Below are 20,300 nucleotides of genomic sequence, written 5' to 3'. Positions count from 1 at the left end.
AAACTGAACAAATCAAATGTGGTGTTTGCTTTTAGAAAGCAAAGCTTAAAATTAGAGATGATACAAATAAAGTTTATGAGATGTTTTTATTGGTTAATTGTGTGACTCATGGCTGCCTCTGTAGGTCTGTGAAGCAGAAGAAGTTTTTTTGTATCAATAATCCATCAGTGATTTTCCAAAGACACACAAAGCATAAATTAGGAGCTTGCTACTGGCTTACTTATTACCTGAAAATGTTAGCTTTTTAGTTAGTTTAAAGATTGAGCTCCAATTTTGCCATCATTTGGTGAAGACGATGGCAAATCTGGTGAAGGTGTGATGACAAGACAGTTGCATGTCATGCCTTTGCAAGCCTTGAGGTTTAGCCACAGTGCAGGAAGTCTATTCAGCAATTGTTTCTTGATTTCTCACAGTGATGCTGGGTTGACATTTACCACACACGGGCACTCTGCATGTTTGAATCTGAGAGCCAATTAAATCACTCTGCGTCAAGCTGACAAGCTGGCAGATTGCAGCCGGCCCTCTCGCAGTGCTTTGTTAAATGTCACTGCAGTGGAAAGCTGAAAAGGTTTCAGATTGTGTGAAAGGACATGTCTCTTCCCTCAGACCTAATTATAATTATGAGCCATCTTTTAACTGCAGCGCCGTTTCCAGTTAAATAAATGATCTCTTCACGTCGACCTTTAGCTGCTGTTTAAATCCAAACTCTTCCTCTTCCTCTTTTTCTCCCTTAGCTGCTTTAGAGCCAGCCGAAGCACCGGAGAGACCTCCAAAGCCGCTGCCCAGACGGATCAACTCAGAGCGCCGCCACAGCCCCGTCCCGCCTGTGCCCGCTCTGCCCGGCGGCGGTGGCGGCACAGCGGGTGGGGAGGCCAACCCCCTGATCAGCAGCGAGATCGAGCACCTCATGAGTCAGGGCTACTCCTACCAGGACATCCAGAAAGCTCTGATGATTGCACAGAACAATATAGAAATGGCCAAGAACATCCTGCGTGAGTTCGTCTCTGTTCCCTCCACCGCCCACATTTTCACATAGCAGATTGTGGCGCCCACGAATCGCGGTTTGCTCTCTTTGCCCTAGCTTGGCTCAGCCTGGTTTGGTTTTGGTCGGCACAGACCCGACCAGAAAAGCCTACTGCCTCCAGGACTACGTAAAGTGCTCCCCTCCCCGACCCCCCTCCCACCAAACCCTCCTGTGGTTTCTGACCTGACTGTTACTCAGCAAGCTCACAGTATCTGCAGGAATCTGCGCCAGGCACTCCATGCGCTTTCAAAAGTGTCATGCTCTTTTTTTTCTTTCTCTTTTCTCTTCGAGTGTTTGGTTTCAGGAGCATCTCCTCGGGATCGCCCAAACGCGGTGACCCGAGACTTTCATAGGAATCTGGCGAAGACAGACTGTCATCTTTCTTGTTGAAGCCTCTCGCTGAAAATATAATCAACACCTCACAAGGAAAACTAAAAGTGTATGTCTATATGAGAATTTAATATATAAGTAAGTATATATTAAATGTGTGTAATATATACAGTACGTGCATAAATAATATGTGAAAATGGTTCAGATTGGAGGGTTGCTCTTGGTACCACTGCAGGAGTGGCGGGGAGGTGCGGGGGGACAGGAGTCGGATTACGGGAAGACAGGAAGGAAGAGGAAGGACGAATCGGGCGTCTTCCTCACCAGGATGCGTTAGTCAGCAGAACCTTGGAAAACGTGCAGCAGAGCTTTTCATCTTGACTTTAGTCGGATACGGCCTTTAATTAACGTTGCTTTGGTACTTCTTTTTTTTTATATAAAAAAAAAAACAGCAAGCGTGTCGTTGTTTTGTTTGTAGCATGATGATGATTTCAGGTCTGGACATGTTGCTGGCTGCTTGTGTGTTTTGTGTACGTGAGCATGGTTGCCTCTGTGTGTGTGTGTGTTTGCCAGACTTTTTACTCCACTCGTCCTCCTCTCGGATGAAGCCCCTCCCTCTCCTGTCCGTCTCAACATGAATGTGTACTCCAGTCCGCGTACTTGGACTCGCGCTCTGTTAATGTACTACTGCTCTAAGTTATAAGGCGGGGCCTGGTGTAGCCGCAGAGGCTAGCAGACAGGCTAGTTGTTGCGTGATCTGTGGTGGCTCACATGTTTTCTTTCTGTTGTCTGAACTCACTGGCTGGTCCGGGTTTCTGTCTCCAGCTGAGTCCAGTGTTACAAAACAAAAACGAAAAGGAAAAAAAAATGACTTACTTTGATAATATATTGTTGTTATATGATCATAAATATTGTTGGTATAATTAATTCAGAAGTGTTTCACTGCTGCTATTATTGTTAGTGCTAAACAATTAAAGCCTTAAATGTACATTTGTGAATACTCTGTTTAACCGTCATCCTGCTTCTTTAAAGTGACAGTATCATTTGTCCTTCTAGTTCATAATGTAGCATACTTGAAAAGTATACGCAGCTCGTGAGCCCGCAGCCCTCTCAAGCTGTCGACTTGTTTAGTATTTTTAACATTTAGTTCTGTTCTTTCTTTTTGTGTATACACAGGGTTCCTACACGACCGGTGAAAAGGTTGAAATTTGATTTTTGCATTTAAAGTTTGATTTATGTGTTTGAGGTCCTAGACTATCATAAGTATTTCCATTATCTAAAAGATACAAATCTGAATATCAGGAGAAAAAATATTTGCTTTTTTTATACGTTTGAATCAGCATATTTAATGAAAATTCACAGAATAAATAATAAAGGGCTATTTCAGTGTCTTTTTGGTAACTGGTTCCACGTGATTTTAGAAATTCATAAAATCGCAGTACTACTAATTGGACGCTGTGATAATTGAGATTACCTATATTTTCAGCACTTTTCTGTAATCATGAAAAGCCCACCACTCTTTAAGCTTTCCTATATAAGCACTGCATGAGGTGTGCTACTTCACTCATTCAATTTATACAAGCAAGTAAAAGATTCTAATACATGTAGGATCATATAATTCAGATTTGACAAGTCTAGATGTTTTAGATGTTAAGATCCAGTTGGTCCAGAAGCCAAACACTGAATCCAAAAGTCCCATGTAGGTATTTAGGACTTAAGTGGGTCGCACGTATAGGTCCACATTTCTTAAAGGTGGAAAGATTTCTAAATGTCCAGCGTTATTTCATTCTTAAAAGTGGCAAAAAAAAAGGTGAAGTTGCCACTTTTCTGCCACTTGGTTGCCAGGTGTTGAAAGAGCTACATTGCATTTCTTACTAGAATAATTGCACCAGGTTCTTTTCACAGTATTTTGACCCCCGGTGCTCTCCGAGGTCTGGGCCCTTTGAGCAAGTCTTTTACCCCTCTTTAAAATCAACCAACTAGTTACACTCCTTTAGTTCTCCTGCTAAGAATGTCTTTTTTTTGTGACTAGAAAAATATCCAAACGACCAAATTAGTCTTTCAACGAATAATAGAAGAAACCATCTTTAAGCCAGCTTTAAGGCTGTGAGCAGCAACATATATTGGGTTTCAGAGATTATGAAAAAGAGTTGATCAAAGTCGCTGCCAAAAAAGCAGCGAAATAGTCCTTTACCACTCTGCGGAATTAGAAGCCATCTTCAGTGTTGTATGATTTAAAGATCTGTGAAATATAAACTTAAGTACAGTAGTAATAAGTAAATTATTTTTACTCAATGCTCCAGAGCTTTTTCTAAAAAAAGAAGCTGAAAAAATTAGACTCTTTGCCCAGTGGGAACCTTGTGTATATTAACAGTAATAAAGCAACCAAAATGCTTTCAAAGTTTTCGGTAAAAGACGAATGCTTTCTGTTGAGCTTTGCCTTCTCGTTGCTCTGAAAAGAGGAGCGAGCGCCGAGGCTTTTCGTAGCGTAGACTCATGGGTACGCTGGCCCCGCCCCACGGTCTACGGTAAAAATCAGTATTTGGGCCGACTGTAACAACTAACTCAGGAATAAATGCTGTCAAAACGCGGAGCGGACTCATTAGCACAGACAGCAGCTCACCTGTGTACAGCCAAAAGTAACTGCTTCTTAGTCACAGACTTGCACATTTTGTTTTTGTATCATTTTTCCAGTGTTCGCAGGAGCAGGAACAGCAGCTTTTTACTTCCAGGTACTCTGAATCTAAAGAATATAGTCACACAAACAGCTTGTAGGTACATTAACTTGAGGCTCTAACAGTATATGAAGAATGTTTTTGGTGTTTTTTTTTTTTTTTTCTGATTGGGAGGGTGCCAATTAGCCCCAGTTTGTCTTCACCTCTTCCGGCTGAAGCTGTGTGTTGACTGGAAGCTCTCTGCGCCGTCTCTAGTTCTGTCTCATGTTTATTTCCTAGTTGCCTTGAGAAACTTCTTGAATGATGGGTGGTGACGGACTGGGGAGGTCCGCAATCCTCAATACTGTACCGACGTTTCAAGACGGCATCTCATTATGTATTATTATTAATTAACCTTTATTTTTGCACAGCATACCGATTTGTGCTTTGATACTGTCACTCTAAAGAACAGCTTATTGTATACAGTTAAAGAAAAATGTCATTTTTGCATTCCTGTGCATTTTGTCCCAAAGGTTTTGTTTACTTGTTTGTTTTTTTCTTGACTTGTGCCATATGTTTAGAGAACGAGAGAGAGATCACCGACGTCCTTACTTTGTTTTTTAAAAGGCCTTGATATTCGAGGAGTGTTTGTGGGTCTCAATCTGTACCTGTTGGTCTTTGAAGGCAACATAGTGCAGTAATGCTTGCATCGATCTGTCCTCTGCCTCTTCAACCGCATCTAGCCTCATCCCTCAAACGCTTCAGTGTCTTTTTGCTCACTTTTTCCAGATCAGTTCTTAGCCTCTGGATGCCCCCAGATGCTCAGTGCTGTGCAATTTCAATATTCAGCCAGGAGAGGGGGCTGTCGTTCTAATTTTCTTCCCCCACCTCAGTAAAAGAAAGGCATTCATGATTTTTTTTTTAATGGTTTTTAAAGCTCATATCAATTTGAAAGTATGCACATTGCTGTTAATAAAAGGTTAAGCAACCGCTTCCTGTCTCTTTTTTTTTTACATGGATATCAAAAGGGAAATTAAAACCAATGGAATCATTACACAATGATGTATTTCAATAGTTTATTTTTTATTTGTTTTATTGATTATAACAAACTAGAGCTGGATGATAAATCAGTAATATATGTATTATGATACACACGCGATCAATATTAGATCTCACTTGAATCCACAGCATTCTGGGAGATGTAGGCAGAGGAAAGACTAGCAGTTGGCTAAGCTAGGTCGTGAGAGGAAGTGAGTGAGCATCAACTCACTCGCTCTTTGCCAGTCAACTGGTTGTTGCCTAGTAACAACCAGTTGCTAGGAACAACCAATTGACTAGCTTGCATGGCTGCAGTTTCAGGTTTCGCCATAGTTCCTCATAACTGCTTAAGCGGCGTGGCGTGAAAACTGGATAAAACAGGAAAGGTTAAGTCACCAGTATAACATTATTTCAAATATTTACCAAAACGAAAATATAGTTAACAGGCAACCGTGAATATAGACTGAAACGCGTATATTGTAAGTTCTTCAGCGATGTCGTCCAGCCCTAGCTTAAAATTTATGAAAACTAATAACATTTGAATATTTTATTAGACCAACAGGCATTTTATTACCTATTATCAAAGGTATTACGACTTGCTTTTGGACACGCATGACTTTTAAAGAGTGAAGCATTTTAAAAAGGTAAGATATTAATGTTGGATGAAAAGTGCTGGTTTTCAATTGCCACTGAAATTTACCTCAAAATAAAAAAATCAAGCTAAAGTAAGAGCTCTGTGCAGGTTGTAATACGTTTAAGCGTTTTATTCCAACTCATTGTTTTTTGCAACTTTTAGAACTCAGATAAAAATAAAGTGGTTAATAAGATTTTTAAAAAGTGTTTTCATTACTTTGCTATATAAACTTGATATTTTCTTCGTGCTGTATTCAAGAATCTTAATTTTGAAGTTTAGTGAAAGGATAAACTATCATTTTGATAATGCACAACTGTATCCAACGTTTTTGTACATGGTTTAACTTTTTTGCCTGAAAATCCCTTTTCCCAGAGAGAAAACAAATTTTTTTTGGAAACCCAAGTCCTACAGTTCAGAGCTGCAGAAGTCCACACTGAATTTTGATTCTTTTCCGGGCAGGATCTGGCTCCCACTCATTTTAGGGATATTGTTTAGTATTAGTGTAGTATGTGGATGAAGTTATTTGACACAAAATATATGTGGAGGGTTTATATATAAAGATCTGTGGAACTTGTCCTTTTTTCTGAACCAAGACCAGGAAGTTTGGGAGAAACTTCAGGAGAATCTCTCTAATAAAGTGATCCTAAAATAAAACAGCAGAAATCCTCCAAAATGTATAAAGAGGGTCCAATGAGGACCCTACAGACAAAACTGATTACTTGAGAGCTACTTTTGTTTCATGCGCTGCATTTAATGTTTAAGCTTCTTGTTTTATAATGTATTTGGTAACTACATTATAAACCAAGATATGATTTGACCTCCGCCTTAAGCGGATCAAATGACAGTCTTCTAAGACGTTTATGCTGGGAAAGATGCCACTAAGAACCAATTGCTCATGCTTACAGCAGCAAGACAAAGATGCAAAACAGATTATGTGACAGCTGGGTGAAACATTTACAGATCTGAAGATTCAATACATTTTCTTACATGATTGTTTAATCTTGTATTTAGACTTTATATCCCATGAATATATAATTTTGTTTGCTCAGCTGAATTCAGCTGCTGTTTGTCCTCTAAGATCAATGGCTATTTAAGCTATTTTTTTTCTTATGAAGAAGATTTAATCAGATTACAGACATCGTGTCGTAGGGTAGCCTCAGACCAGTCCAGACACAATGAGGACCCAGAAGTTTGCTGCCATGGGCAATTAGCAGCGTCCTTGATCAGTTATGTTAGTAATGTCCTATATTTTTCTAAGTATTGATGATTACAGCGCTATCTTCTGCAAATTGAGGATTTTGCACTCTTCTCCTGACTAAGTCATTTGAATGGTGAGATCACATTTCTCCTGTATAATCTGTAAATTTTACAATTAACCAAATGCCAGTAAACTCTCACTAAGAGCTGAATTTTATTTCAGTTTTGAAAATTATGCTTTATTTTGTAAACTGGATTTGGGTCTAAAATGCCGGAGATAAAATGAATAAATGAATTAAGTATGACAAATCAATGATGCCAAGGTTTCCCCCAGTGTAATACAAGCCTGGCGGGCCACCAGGCTTTACTTGTGCCCCCACCAAGGCTAAACATTGCTTAATTATTTAAGTCTTTTTAAATTGTTTGCACTTTTTAAGATTTTATATTTGGTGTTCAGATATTAATCTTCCAGTCTTTCAATAACACATAATTATCAAGCAATATTTTCAAATTTCCTATCAACTTGAAACATTATTTAACTCAAAAACACAGCAGGCTGCTGGATAAATGACTGCCCTAGCATCCAACCACCAGGCTTAGGAAGTTTTCTGAGGGAAACCTTGATAATGTTTTTATTTTTGAAACATTTCAGGCATTGAAATAAGCTTTCTCTTGGCCACTTTCCGTTGGGGCAGATCCAGCACTCACTGGAGGGACCGTGTAACCCTTCTGACCTGGAACTCTTTGGGATCTCCCTGGATGAGCTGGAGAGCGTAACCCTGGAGACGGATATCTGGGTTTCCCTCGTGCAGCTCGATCTCAGATACAGTAAGTGGAAAACCATGAATGCATGTTTCAACATTTGCTAAATTAATGTTAGAACTCTTAATTTTTGACAATTTAACTTTATTTGGTATGATTTTGAAAACTAAAAACAATAAATGTTTTGGTAATTACAAGATGCGTAATAACTCAGATACATTTAAAGGCATTTCAGACAACCAACACTGTTTACCAGAGTTACTAAAAGCAGAAGGAAGGAAGTGTATGATGGCATGATTGTCTTTAAGCTGGAGTTGTTCAGTCACAGTCATTCCCCCCTCCTCAGTAGTACACAGATACTATAGGAACCAACATGAACACAAAACATTAACATGAAAAGCGTTTGTTGGTTGAAGGCTTCAGGTCTGAGGGGGTTCTGTGTCTCTTTGGGTTAGATTAGCTCAAGTTTCAGTTATTACAGAAATGCATTCAGTGTGTGATAAGGACAACCTCTTCTAATCTCATATTTCCTTCTCATAAAGAAAAAGACAGCTATAGAAATTGAGTTTATTTGCATACAGTTCCATTAAAAACATGTCATACTGGAGAAAAACTGCATGAATACACACAAAAAAGGAAAAACAAAAATCAGTGCATGGAAAATAAATAGAAAAAAAAAACCAACAGCACGAAATGTGTTTTTTGCAAAGCATCTGAATGTCATATCTAAGAAAAAAAAAAGTAACTATATCACCTGACTATTGGCAATGCAATAGATCTAACAAATAAATCTGATCAAATGTAAAAAAAAGAAATATACAGAGAACAAACAAAATGATAAAATAGAAAAACATTACCCAATAGTTCAACTTCTTCAGCCTCAGAAAATACTGTCCTTCATCTACAGAGCACTGGGAGTTGAGAAAACTGAGTGATGCATCTTTAAATAACCTGCATGTTTGTACGTAAAGCATAAAAAAGGTGTAGCTGAAGAGGTGAGGCATCTCTTAACTTTCAGTGTGCAGACCGAAACTCAGGAGAAAATGAGCAAAACAATCAACCAAACCGAGCTCCCGCTTTATCTCCAAGAAGCACCAAATCATAGAAACACTATGTGGATATTTGTTTTTTGGGGGGAGTTTTTTATGTGTTATTTTAAATAAAGAAATATATACATAGACTATAATATGTACAGTAACTGAGCTGCATCATTATTCTCTTCAGTGGATTGCACTGCTTGAGGTGATGCTACGTCATACAGCGCGGACATATTTAATGGCACCCATGGTGAAAATGTGCAAAGAGCCTCGAAATAAACGTCTTTATTTTTGCAGTAGAACTATTTTACATTGGAAATCTTCAATATTCAGCAGTTTGACTTGACGTGTAGAAGATCATTCGAGAAGGTTGGTTCTGTCTCCGTGGAACAACGTCTTAGTTGTTTTGTTCTTTCTATCATTATCCTGCTGAAGGACCCAGTGACAATTTTTTATTTAAAATCTGCTGGTAGTTCTGAAACATCTTCTTTATTTAACATTGGGCATGAGGGGCAGTTTGTTAAAAAAACTCCTAAGGTGTTTTATCATGTTCAGATAAGTACTAAATACAGACACAAACATGGAGGAGGTATAATTTAAACAACTAAATGAAGAAACTAATTTTCCCGAATAAAAACAGACGTTCTCCCAAATATTTGGATTTTATTTATTTATTTGAATAAATTTCCTTGAAGTAACCACTGGATTTCTCGCAACTTTTCATTGTGAGATTATATAACCTGAATAAAACGGTAGTTTATTTTAAGGCTTTTTACACACTTTTCTCAGGGCGGGCGATAAATTTGTCCACCTCTGTATTTAAAACAGACCCTGTCAGCTTTGTGCTCTAATTCTTGCTCCACAGTCAATCAGCAGTATACAAGGCTTGCAGTAACGAGACGAGAGTCAAAGCTTGGTAGGCGTGTGGTGGAGTTACATCATGGAGCTTGCAAATTGTTTCATTTCAACTCAAGGAGCATATCGGACAGCAAGTAATAAAAAAAAACCTGTTCACTTTGAACTGTTTGAGTGTCAGCTGATTATCTCCGTGATGTAACTCTGAAAGAAGGAGCTTTGGTGGAGACTTGAAGGCATCCGGGGGTCTGAGCCTGAGAGGGAACACCAGGAGCAGCTTTCTCGCCACCTCACTTCGGAACATGCAGGTTCTCATCACTCCAGAGGACCAACAGGAACATTAACATACAAACAGGCACAAGGAGAAACAGCGATGCGTTAGAGAAACATCCGATCAGCAGTGTGTCTGGTCTAGGATTGGGGATCTACCTGGTCGTTGGGTAGCTGTTTTTCTCCGTTGACCCCGAGCAGAATCGCCTCCTCTGTGTTGTCGCTCTTCATCTCCACCACAATCTTATCTTTGCTGGACTTTTCTTTAGTGCTTGGGTTGGACAAGAACAGGCTCAAATAAGTGACTTAAGAATTGAATAACAATTTTAGTCATTTAGAGGTTGTGGAACGATATCGAATGTGGATGTTTTTGTTTCTGAAAAAGATCTATTTTGCATGCCTTGACCAAAAATCATTGGCTAAAGAAGAAAATACTTGTGTTTTAGTTGCAAAGAGAAAAGGAAATCATAATCCAAATGTTGGTGGACAAACGATTTATTAGTCTGCCATTAAAATCGAACTGAGCCAATATAATATTTTACCCAAGGAATTTTTTTTTCCATGTGACCAGAGTTATAATCTGCATTGTGATTATGACAAGGAACCCTTCCAGGGGTCAGTTTGGTTTGTAGTTTATGCATTGAGACCAAAACAAAAAGGGTGTGATGGAAAATCCACAACCAGCTGCTTCTTTTCTGTCTTTCCCTATAAACTCATCACGTCTTTAAAGTTTGTGTGCTACTTTTGGTATTTTCTCGAATGAATAGTGTCCGTCTATTGGGATTATGTGTGTGGAATTGGTGAAATTGGAGCTTTGTTTGATGGTGGCATCTTGTCCGTAAAAACTTTTAGGAGTATCAGACTTTCTTTAATTAAATGTTTCCACTTAAGTTGTAGAATTTTAATAATGTATTTTAATACAAACTTGGTAAAACACTAATATTTGCAGTAGTGTGAAAACTGGATTTAAAAGTTTATTTTTCCAGCAGTATTTTCTATACATAAATATATAAATCTACTTCTTCACATTAGACCCAGCAGCAAAAATTAAAACCTAGAGAATCCCTCTATCTCTCTTAACAAATACAAAAACAGACTATTTCATTTTCATTAAACTTACAAGTCCTTTTTTCCTGATCGATTGCAGATCTTGCCTTTTTTGTAAAGGAAGTAAAGCACGCTGCCCAAGATGGCCAGAAGCAGGATACAGATAATGATCACTGCAATGACAACCCCATAGCTTCCTGTTGAAGAAGGAGCAGAAATACAAATCAGAGGAAGTCGATTTGTAAAAGAGATTATGCTCTGAGTTGGAAGAGTCCGATGGTAGGTGAGGGTGTGACAGAAGGCATTCAATAACAATACAGCAGTGCTATGGCACCTTTCAGGTGATCTAAATCTGGCAACTCAGAAAGAAAAAATGTGCGAAAGTTTCAAGTCTGCAGGAGAAGAGGTGCGCTTAAACCAAAAACCAAAAGGGAGAATAAGCATCAAGCATGCAGAGGGACAAGTGGAGGTAATGGACAACAATGTTGTGCTCAATAGGAAAGGAAGATCTGCTGGAAGAGAGTCAGAAAACTGATACGGTGGATAAGCTAAAGGATGCTTTTTGGTTTTTGCAGACGATCTGCAGCAACATGACATACAAACCTTTTTGGGCTTTCTCTTGTGGTTTGGGTGTTTCTGTTTTGGCTGAGAAAAACCAAATGAGCAGAGTTATCAGAGGGTTTGTGTGTTAAGTAACTGAATCAGCAGGGCTGATACACCCAGACACACAAACAGGCATTCCAGGCATTCAGTATGAAAAAGTCAGACTAATTTACTTAATTCAAAAGGCTTTTATCTCTCCAAAGATTAAAAAAAAAAAAAATCTAGCATGAATCTTGGTCAGTGACCTGAGTCATTTCCCACAGTAGCCCTCTTTAATCTCATTTCACAAGAGGGAAACAAAAATCCAGAAAAGCTTTCCTCTGAGGGGATGGAAAGTTTCCTGGCAGGGTATATGTTGAAGGGAAAAAAAAGAAAAAGCAGTGAAGAAGGCTCACTGTGAGTGGATTCAGAGCATCACTTCTCCAGTTATGTTTATATTTCTCTCCAACAGCGATGCTGTTCTGACGGTTTCTAATATCATTCTGTTATGCAGATCCCCGCTTTTCAACCACATTATGATTTTCTCAGGTTATAAATTTCATCTTAGGATAAACAGTGAACAATATAATTAAAAATACATCAGCCTGATGTTACTGGTTGTGGTTGTAATTCAACCAAAAATGACAGATTATCAACGTTTATGTATCAAGCTATGTGTCTTTTTATCTGAGGCCAAAAAGTGAGAGTTTTCTGTCATGCTACAGTAAAACAATAGATTTCTCAGTATTTGATCTGCTTGATTATGAAAAAAAAAATCTCAATCAGGATTTTTTGGGGGGGATTATATCTGAAAGCGTACAGCGTGCTGATTATATTGTTTCGGTGATTTTTTTTTTAAGCTAAAACTTTTAGTGAAATACAAGGTTGATGTATTGGAAAGGCCAATGTCAGAATCAATGAAGGTGGACTGATTTCAATTAATCATTAATTGATCAGTAAATCATAATTTAAAGAATATGTAAGGTTATTAATAAGAAACAAATAATTTATATTAAACATAGTAACTTGGTGAAAGAGTAATAAATCAGTGATGATTACGGCAACCTTTAGTTTACCTTGATCAGGCTAAAGAGGCGCAAAGCAACTGATCTTACCTTTGGATTTGGGTTTGGCAGCAATGATGGATGTGCTTGTATTGTTGGTTGTGTTGGCTGCTGTAATGGTTGTTGGAGAGATTGTTGTGGTGGTAGTTGCTGGTGTGGTGGTGTGTTTAGCTGAAAGGGGGTAAGGGGTAAAGACGGGAATACACTTCACGTTACAGCATTAGGGGGAACGGAGGGGTTCACGTCAACAGCCGAGCAGCTTCACGACGTTGCCTCTTTTGCAAAGAGAACACACGGTGAAGTGCTCCAAGTTACAGGCGACACTTTACAACACGTCACAGAGACCTTCAGACGAAGAATAAAAAACAAACCTTGACACAGACAAGAAGGGGAAAGACAGATGGGGGAGGAAGGGGCACTCAGACACAACAACAGAGTGGACAACAGGAATGAAGCAGGGACTCACTGAATTTGATGATGTACGTAGCCGAGTCTTTGCCGAACTCATTTGAGGCGTTGCAGAAAACGGTTGTGTTTGAAGTGATATTGACTTGAACTTTGGCTACGCTCTTAGCACCCACATTGGTCATGTGATTTGAGGAGCTGATGATCTGCCACAAACACACAGAACAGTGACAGAACAGTGTGGTTACAAAGGAAAAGGGTCAGATTTGGGTCAAAGGTTGTTTTGAAAAAGCATGAAAAGTTGGTACTTGTCCCACCAATATCAAGTGAGGGGAGCTATTACTTTTGTTGGCATTTCAAGTAACCGTGGCGTCATAATTACTGAAAAACATGCCAAATTAAACTCAAAGCAAATTCTGTTTTGTGTCAGTCTCAAAATAGACATAGAATTTTGTCTCAGGTTTGTGCACCGCCTTAACCCTACCTGAGCTATTAGTTCCTTCCATAAAATAAGCATTTTAGCTTTTATTTCTCTCAAGTTAGAGCAAGGCAGTGCATTAACATTAGCACAAAAATTAGCAGTGCACCCCCCCCACACACACTAGTGTGCCACCTTAAGCAATGCACTAATATTAGCCCTTTCCATAAAATAAGTATTAGGTATTTCTTTCTCACAGGTCAGAGCACTGCCTTCGCAAGGCGGTTCATTTACATCAGCTTTTTCTAAAATAGGCATTTTAGCTTTTTTTTTCTCTCAGGTTAAGACAGTGCACCTTCTAGTGCAAGGCAGTGCAATAAGCATTTGAACAATTTTTTTATTTATTAGTCATATTTAGTATGCTGAATAGAGGAAGTCAATGTAAGACAATATGCTAGTTATGCCCCGCATAACACTGGCAGCATTTAGGCTGACATTAGCATTTGGCTAATTTTAGCTTTTACACTAGTTTTAACATACTGAATGTACTATGTCCATGTTAGTCAATATTCTTGTGATTCTCCACATGCTATTAGTATTATTTTAGCAAAGCATTGATGCTAATTTTTAGCATCAGAACGCTGGGTTCCAACCGACATTCACACTTTGGCAGGCCCCATTTAAATTTCTTCAGAAATTTTCTAGTTTCTGGTTACTCTTTTAATCATAACAACAATCGATAGAGTACTCAATTACTATAATATTCTTTTACAACAGCCCTAAACAAAAGTTTACAAACCTGTGACATAATCACCTGAACATTTCTGAAATGCATCTTAGTGTATAAACTCCTGATTCAAAGAACGTTAAATAGTAGGAGCTGATTGTACTTTTTTTATTATTTGAAACAAACTTTTTAGGAATTTTGGTATACCCTGATAATGGTTTCCAGTCCATGCCCTACTTGGATAAATTTTGATGACAGCCTTCTGTGGAAAAGGCATCTTCCTGCATAATAACTTGACGAATATCATGTAGAAGAGTTATTTGTCAAAAGAACAAATCCCAGAACCAGTGATTTCCCTTTAAAGACTCAGGAAATAATCCATGCCATTACTTTCACCTGACCAGTTTGGATTTATGAGACATTTTATGAGTTTGATTTTTGTCATAATTGACCTCGTCACATATTCATGAGTTAGGTCTGATAACTGAATCGTTTGTTGGCCTTAAAGCTAAAACTGAAAGACATTCCTCAGTAGTACCTTCCCATTAGTGGTGCCCCAGGTTATATTGGGAGTAGGGTAGCTTCTGACTTGGCAGGTAAGTTCAAGTTCCCTCTCATCGGTCTCTTCCTCATTGAGTTGTTTTTCTATAATCTCTGGTGGGCCTGAGGAAATAAAGACATGAAGCAAACACATTTGATAATTCATCCTTAGAAAATAGTTCCAAATAAGCTGTTTTGTTGTCCAACTCACCCTGAACTGTAACCTGTAGTGAACTGTTGGCTTGCATTCCCTGAATCTCCGGTACTGTCACTACACAATCATATATTCCTGCGGTGTCATACGTTACAGCCTTAAGGCTTAAATGGTAACCCTTTACAACTTCTTTTCCATTCTGCAGAAAAAACACATCAAACTTACTTGCTGCCATTAGCATAGAAAGCAAAGCATACATTAGTGGTTCTTAATCCATCAGAACACTGCTTTTTCTAAGTAAAAAACAGTCAGTGTCAGTAAGCTTGTGGTGGTGCGACATTATCTCATACATGTATACAATTGTTTTGTTACTGTGTGTGAAACTACATTGCACTGTTACCTTAAACCATGTTGTCTTGATCCCGAGAGATGATGAAGCATTGCAGGTCGCCGAAAACTCTTTTTTCCAGTCCACCAAAACAGAGCCGGTGGGTTCAATGACCACCTCGTCCAGATCTATGCAACAGATGAAGTACTTAGTACTTAATAAATCACATTTGTTGTTCTCATTAATGCAGGTAAAATTAAAAGTCCTTACAGTTGACTTCCACCGAGATGTTTGTTGATAATTTCACAAAATTTTCAAAGTCCTCTACGCTGCATTCGTAAAAACGAGTATCGTGACGAGTAACGTTCTCCAACTTCAATCTTGAAACCTTCAAAACCAAATAACACAATGTAATCACATACAAGTTGTTTTTCACATTTTAGGAACAAAGATAGTTAGAAAATGGACAGAAATTAAAATAAATGAAATTTCCTCAGGTATATCATTTTTAGCACATTTTTTCCTGCCCCTCAACTTTCCACTAATACTCTTAGATGCAGCCCCAAGCGAAACCCCAGCTTGTTTAGCAATGACCTTTTGTGACATCCTCTCATTTCAGAGGGTGTCAGTGACAGACTGATGGACAGCTGTATGATCAGCTACTGTGTAGGCCATAACATTTCTTTATTTAAGCAAAAACATTTAAGAATATAATGCAACATAATCAAATGAAATATCCATATTAGACTTGAATTACTGAAATGAATTAACTTTTGATGCCTGCTTAATGTATGTAGAGGTAGCACAAGAGTTATTGTGACAATCAAATTTCTTACGTCTTTATTGTCAATTGTGAAATATTGGGATTCACTATTTCCATCACTGGTGCAGAGGATCTCCACCGTGTCGCCCTCCTTGATTTTCCCCTCTGAGGGTTTAACCAACATATTTACTGTCGTGGGAGGATCTGAAACAAAGAAGGCAAGGTCAGACTTTAATTTTATTACTACAGAAAACTAATTGACATTTTTATAACATTTTAGTACTGTGGATTCTTTTCTACTCTCAGATTACATCATAATACATTACATGGACAAAGCTAAATCACAGGTACCTCAAGAACATCTTATAACTGGAATGTGTTTCTATGATATGTAACTACTGATTTGGTATAGGATCTCTAAAACAGATTAGTTCCACATCGCTTGAAATTCACCCAAAATTTCCAGAAAACTCTCATTTTTGAAGTCTGGGTTACTCACATAAGACAGTGATGTTAATGTCGTTGGTTTCAAGCATTTTCTCAGCTCCAGGAACAAGGAATGTGACCTCGCAGTAGAAAACTGCATCTTTGTCCTTCTTCTCCACCTTCATGTTCAGGTCACTGTTGACCGAAAACAAACCACTTGACTGACTGGTGACTGTGTGATCCACTTTCACAACTGGAAGGCAAAAAAACATTTGCAAACACAGGAGATGTAAAAAGGTAGAGAAAGATAAATTCATTAAAAAGCAAAATACTGTTTGACATTCACCAGTTTCAGCCCCTGTTTCATGTGTACGCCAGTTTTATAAATGAGACCCGGCTCTGTTTCAGCTGTCCTCTGGGAATAACAGCGGGTTCTTCGGCAAATGTGAGAGGGATGTTTTTGTGCTTTTTACATAAGTAGTGGTTCAGGCCTTTTCTGTTTATTATTGCTGAATCACTGATCGAAGTGAGCTAAGTAGGTTTGTTGTGCTGTGGATGTTGTTTGGGGTTCTGATGTGACCGTCTAGATGAGTTGTCGAGGCATTCTTAAAGGGAATGTGGCAGGCAGGCCATTCGTGTAAATGTAAAGGTTCACCACTGTTTCGTGGTTTCTCCATTTGTGGATTATAGCTTTTTTGCTGGAGTCCCATAGTCTCTGTATTAGCTTTGAAACTATTTCCAGTCTAAGAGATCGATGACTTTGATCCTCATCTCTTCTTGAATTTGTTCAACTCGTGGCACGATTTATTACTTTTTGAGGTGTTTTACCTTTTGATGGACAGGATCTGTTTAAATTACTTCTTTGTAATAAGGTCGAGGTGTAGTTCCACTAACTTGCATAATTTTGTGCATCTTTACATAGCTAAACATCTTGAAACTGAAATCTTGGATAATAACGCCTCTAATACAGTGCTGTGTTTTTACCACATGATCAGAAATGAAAACTGTGCAACTAAATACAGACTTTGATGGAAGTGTGTCTCACCATTTGGAATGTTGTGCAGTGGCATTTTGTCTCTGTACCACGTGATCTTCGGTTTGGGGTATCCATTTTTCACCTCGCAAGAGGCAATCTATGTAATGTAGGAGTCCAAACATGAGGGTGGTGTCATGATAGTTTATTATTTTCAAATGGTTCATCTCTGTGATCAAACACCTGGTTACCTTTGTCATTTCATCGCCGACTGATATCCCTTGTCCCACACCTTGAATTATGGGATCCTCTGGCGTTTCTGAAAAGAAAAAAATGACAATATAAAGAGAAGGATGACAGGCGATAGCTGTTTTTAATCTCTTGTGCAGTAAATCTTACTAAACACTTTCAGCTTTGTGCTTCCCTCTCCGGACCCTTCCCCAATGATCTTGACGTAGCAGTTGAACGCCACCTCATCGTCGCTCAGCTGCACATCCCTGATCGTCAGCACCACCTCTCCATTGTTTCCGGTGGTATCCACCGTGATCCGTTCAGAGTAAGGAGTGTTTTTCACCACGGTGCTTTGAAGGCTGTCTTGGTTGTAGATTTGTTGATAGTCTTTTGAATTCTTTACCTGGAGGTTCACACATATCAGTGTGCATGTTAGGACAGCTGGTTTCGCTCTCTGGGTGTCTAGAAAACAAGGTTTGATGACACTCACATAGTGCCACTCCACGGTCATGCCGCCGCTGCCGCCAAAGTCGTCCGATTTGAACATGCAGGTGATCTGAGCTGTGTCTCCCAAAAAAGCTTCCACTTTGTCCTCCATGTTCACCTCCACAGCGGCCCTGGCTGGAGGAGGGAGATGAAGATGTTTCTATGTCTGCTTTCCAAAACTTGGTTTACATTGAACCAAGTTTTGGACTCCAAAACAACAAAAGGTAAACACGTTGTTGAAGTTTCTCTTTTAAATGATCACCACTGCAGTTTTTATAGAAGTCCACCACAAGTCAACATTGGTCAAACTGATACTTAAAAATCTGAAACAACATAAATAGGGCCCAGTTTGGTGTTTTGATGGGATTTACTTGGCGTTCAAAATCATCCTGGTCAGGCTGACATGTGTTTGATTGTTTTCATCATGTGTTCATTTTCTTCAGAAAATATTTTTAATGAGTCATTGTGAGAGCAATTCTCAGAATATATGTATTTAAAAAAAGAAACAAAACATCTTGAGCTGCAGTATTTTGCAAAATTCCTTTTACACTCAAAAGTCTAGATATTTTATTATGTTTTCATATTACAGGCCAACTCAAAGTAGTGCAAAAGTATGAGTTAAAAGGGTTCATGTACTTATTAGAATTTGAATAGTCAAAGATGACGTATGTGCTGCATTCGACTCTCTTTCATAAATACTTTGGAAAACAATCTTTTGATATATTTGCAGCTGAATGTGTTTTCAGGTGTGGTTTTTACAAATTCTACTTTGCAAAACTAACTCAAGTTCACTCAGATTGCATTTAAAGTATTTGCCTGTATCTATTTCCAGATTCTCACATAAATTCAGGTCTGTGCTTTGACTGGTCCAATCTAACACATGAGTACTTTGATCTAAAGCATTCTGCTTCTCATGTCTGTTTTGACTTGCTGAAATGCAAACCTCTACTCCAAACTTTCACAGCTTTTAATGACTTTTCTTCCAGGAATGCTCTGCATTCAGCTCTCCCCCAATCGTCTCATAAACTCCCCGAACCCCGCTGATCAAAAGTCTCCTAACATCTTTACATGATGCCACCTCCATGCTTCACAGTGGGGTTGTTGTGTTCAGGGTGGATGCACAGGGCTAGTTCTCTGCCAAACACAATGTTTTAACATGAAAGCCACAAAGTTCAGTTTTGCTAAATCCCAATAAAATGCAGTCTGCTTTGTTGTAATGTGACCAAATGTGGAAAGGTTCTAGTTGTTTGAATTATTTGCAATACATCGGATACAGTTTACATAATAATGAGACTATTATTATGTAAACAGCTTTTTACTTCAGATATGCAAGGGTGACGACGAAATTGTTCAGCTCTGTGAACTAAAGTGTTAAGACTGCCCAGGATTATCATAAGAAATGTAAATCAGTAAAAAGGAGGAAAGTCCTAATGGGCAAAAGAAGAAGAGAGGGATGCTATGATAGGAATGAGAAGCCCACCCATGTGCACATAAATGCACCGCATTCTAACATGGCACCCTCACACAGGAAGAAAGGCCTGATTTACAGGCTGCATAGTAGCACCACTGTTCCTTCATGATCTGTCTGTGAGGAACCAAGGTCCCCCCCCTCCCACCCCCTTTTGTTTCCCCTGAATTGACCGTCCTTTTAGTCTGTGGAGACCCTCAGTTACACTTGGAGCCACATTGTTTGAGTAGATGCAAAGGAGTTCAGGGCAGAGAAGAAGCCCAGTGACCTTAAGAGGTTTGTTGCTATAAATTGCTGCTGCAAGTTGAACAGAGCTCTGTGGGAAAACGCCACTTCACAGCCAGAACTCGGCTTTTAGCTTTTGCTGCCTTTCTGGCTGACTTTTGTTAACCATATGCTTAAATGTGCTATTTTAGTTAGTTAAAATTAATTATTTCTTTAAAAGTAGAGATCAATCCATTTCAAATGCTTTTAAAGGTAAAAATAAAACAGAAGCCACATTTTCCTTATTGAAAGAAAGTACGTGTATGTTGATCTTTAAAGATTTTTTCCATAATATTGTATGTTTTTTCTGTAAATGCATGAAAATATAAAGCACATTTATTTTGTTTGTGAACCAATCCTCTAATTTCCGCTGCAAAAACAAGCCAGCATGGATTCCTGCCTCTTTCTGCATTAGCCCACCTGTCTCTCACTCAGCTGCATGTCGCTGTTTACTCCTGGCTAATGGAGCCGTATAGATGCTTTCCTGGTAAGAAAATCCAATTAGTTTCTAAGACATAGACATTTCCTGGCCATTAACGATGGAAGAGCAGCGCTCTTGACCAACTTGCCAGACCCCAAACCTCCCCCACCACCACCACCACCTAGGAGGAACTGCAGCACCTACA

At 38.8% G+C, this 20,300-nt stretch overlaps 2 protein-coding genes across 5 annotated transcripts in view; one reads left to right on the top strand and one right to left on the bottom strand.

The window, feature by feature from the left end:
* cbl (Cbl proto-oncogene) overlaps positions 1 to 4,994 on the top strand; it is a 43,893-nt gene extending 38,899 nt beyond the window's left edge. The window contains exons 16-17 of one of the 2 annotated variants that reach the window (XM_088011924.1): positions 735 to 992; positions 1,329 to 4,994. In XM_088011924.1, the coding sequence (XP_087868050.1) occupies positions 735 to 992; positions 1,329 to 1,414 (344 nt within the window). In that variant the 3' untranslated portion in view covers positions 1,415 to 4,994. Of the gene's footprint in view, positions 1 to 734; positions 1,234 to 1,328 lie in introns of those variants that run through there. The other variant, XM_014968414.2, reaches the window with a different exon arrangement.
* A 2,765-nt stretch (positions 4,995 to 7,759) lies between these two features.
* The window catches only part of mcamb (melanoma cell adhesion molecule b), a 39,878-nt gene continuing 27,337 nt past the window's right edge, over positions 7,760 to 20,300 (bottom strand). The window contains exons 2-17 of one of the 3 annotated variants that reach the window (XM_088011925.1): positions 17,947 to 18,077; positions 17,625 to 17,859; positions 17,477 to 17,544; positions 17,298 to 17,385; positions 16,326 to 16,505; positions 15,900 to 16,030; positions 15,334 to 15,451; positions 15,136 to 15,251; positions 14,793 to 14,934; positions 14,580 to 14,704; positions 12,958 to 13,102; positions 12,543 to 12,662; positions 11,449 to 11,490; positions 10,919 to 11,042; positions 9,958 to 10,069; positions 7,760 to 9,846 (exon numbers count right to left, since the gene is read on the bottom strand). In XM_088011925.1, coding sequence (XP_087868051.1) covers positions 9,844 to 9,846; positions 9,958 to 10,069; positions 10,919 to 11,042; positions 11,449 to 11,490; positions 12,543 to 12,662; positions 12,958 to 13,102; positions 14,580 to 14,704; positions 14,793 to 14,934; positions 15,136 to 15,251; positions 15,334 to 15,451; positions 15,900 to 16,030; positions 16,326 to 16,505; positions 17,298 to 17,385; positions 17,477 to 17,544; positions 17,625 to 17,859; positions 17,947 to 18,077 — 1,880 coding nt within the window. In that variant the 3' untranslated portion in view covers positions 7,760 to 9,843. The remainder of the gene's footprint in view (positions 9,847 to 9,957; positions 10,070 to 10,918; positions 11,043 to 11,448; positions 11,491 to 12,542; positions 12,663 to 12,957; positions 13,103 to 14,579; positions 14,705 to 14,792; positions 14,935 to 15,135; positions 15,252 to 15,333; positions 15,452 to 15,899; positions 16,031 to 16,325; positions 16,506 to 17,297; positions 17,386 to 17,476; positions 17,545 to 17,624; positions 17,860 to 17,946; positions 18,078 to 20,300) is intronic. The other 2 variants (XM_014968415.2, XM_014968416.2) reach the window with 2 other exon arrangements.

This window comes from Poecilia mexicana, unplaced genomic scaffold (genome assembly GCF_051168715.1).
Source record: "Poecilia mexicana isolate PSO_F unplaced genomic scaffold, ASM5116871v1 scaffold_13, whole genome shotgun sequence".
Lineage (NCBI taxonomy): Eukaryota > Metazoa > Chordata > Actinopteri > Cyprinodontiformes > Poeciliidae > Poecilia > Poecilia mexicana.
This window is presented reverse-complemented; position numbering and strand designations above follow the sequence as displayed.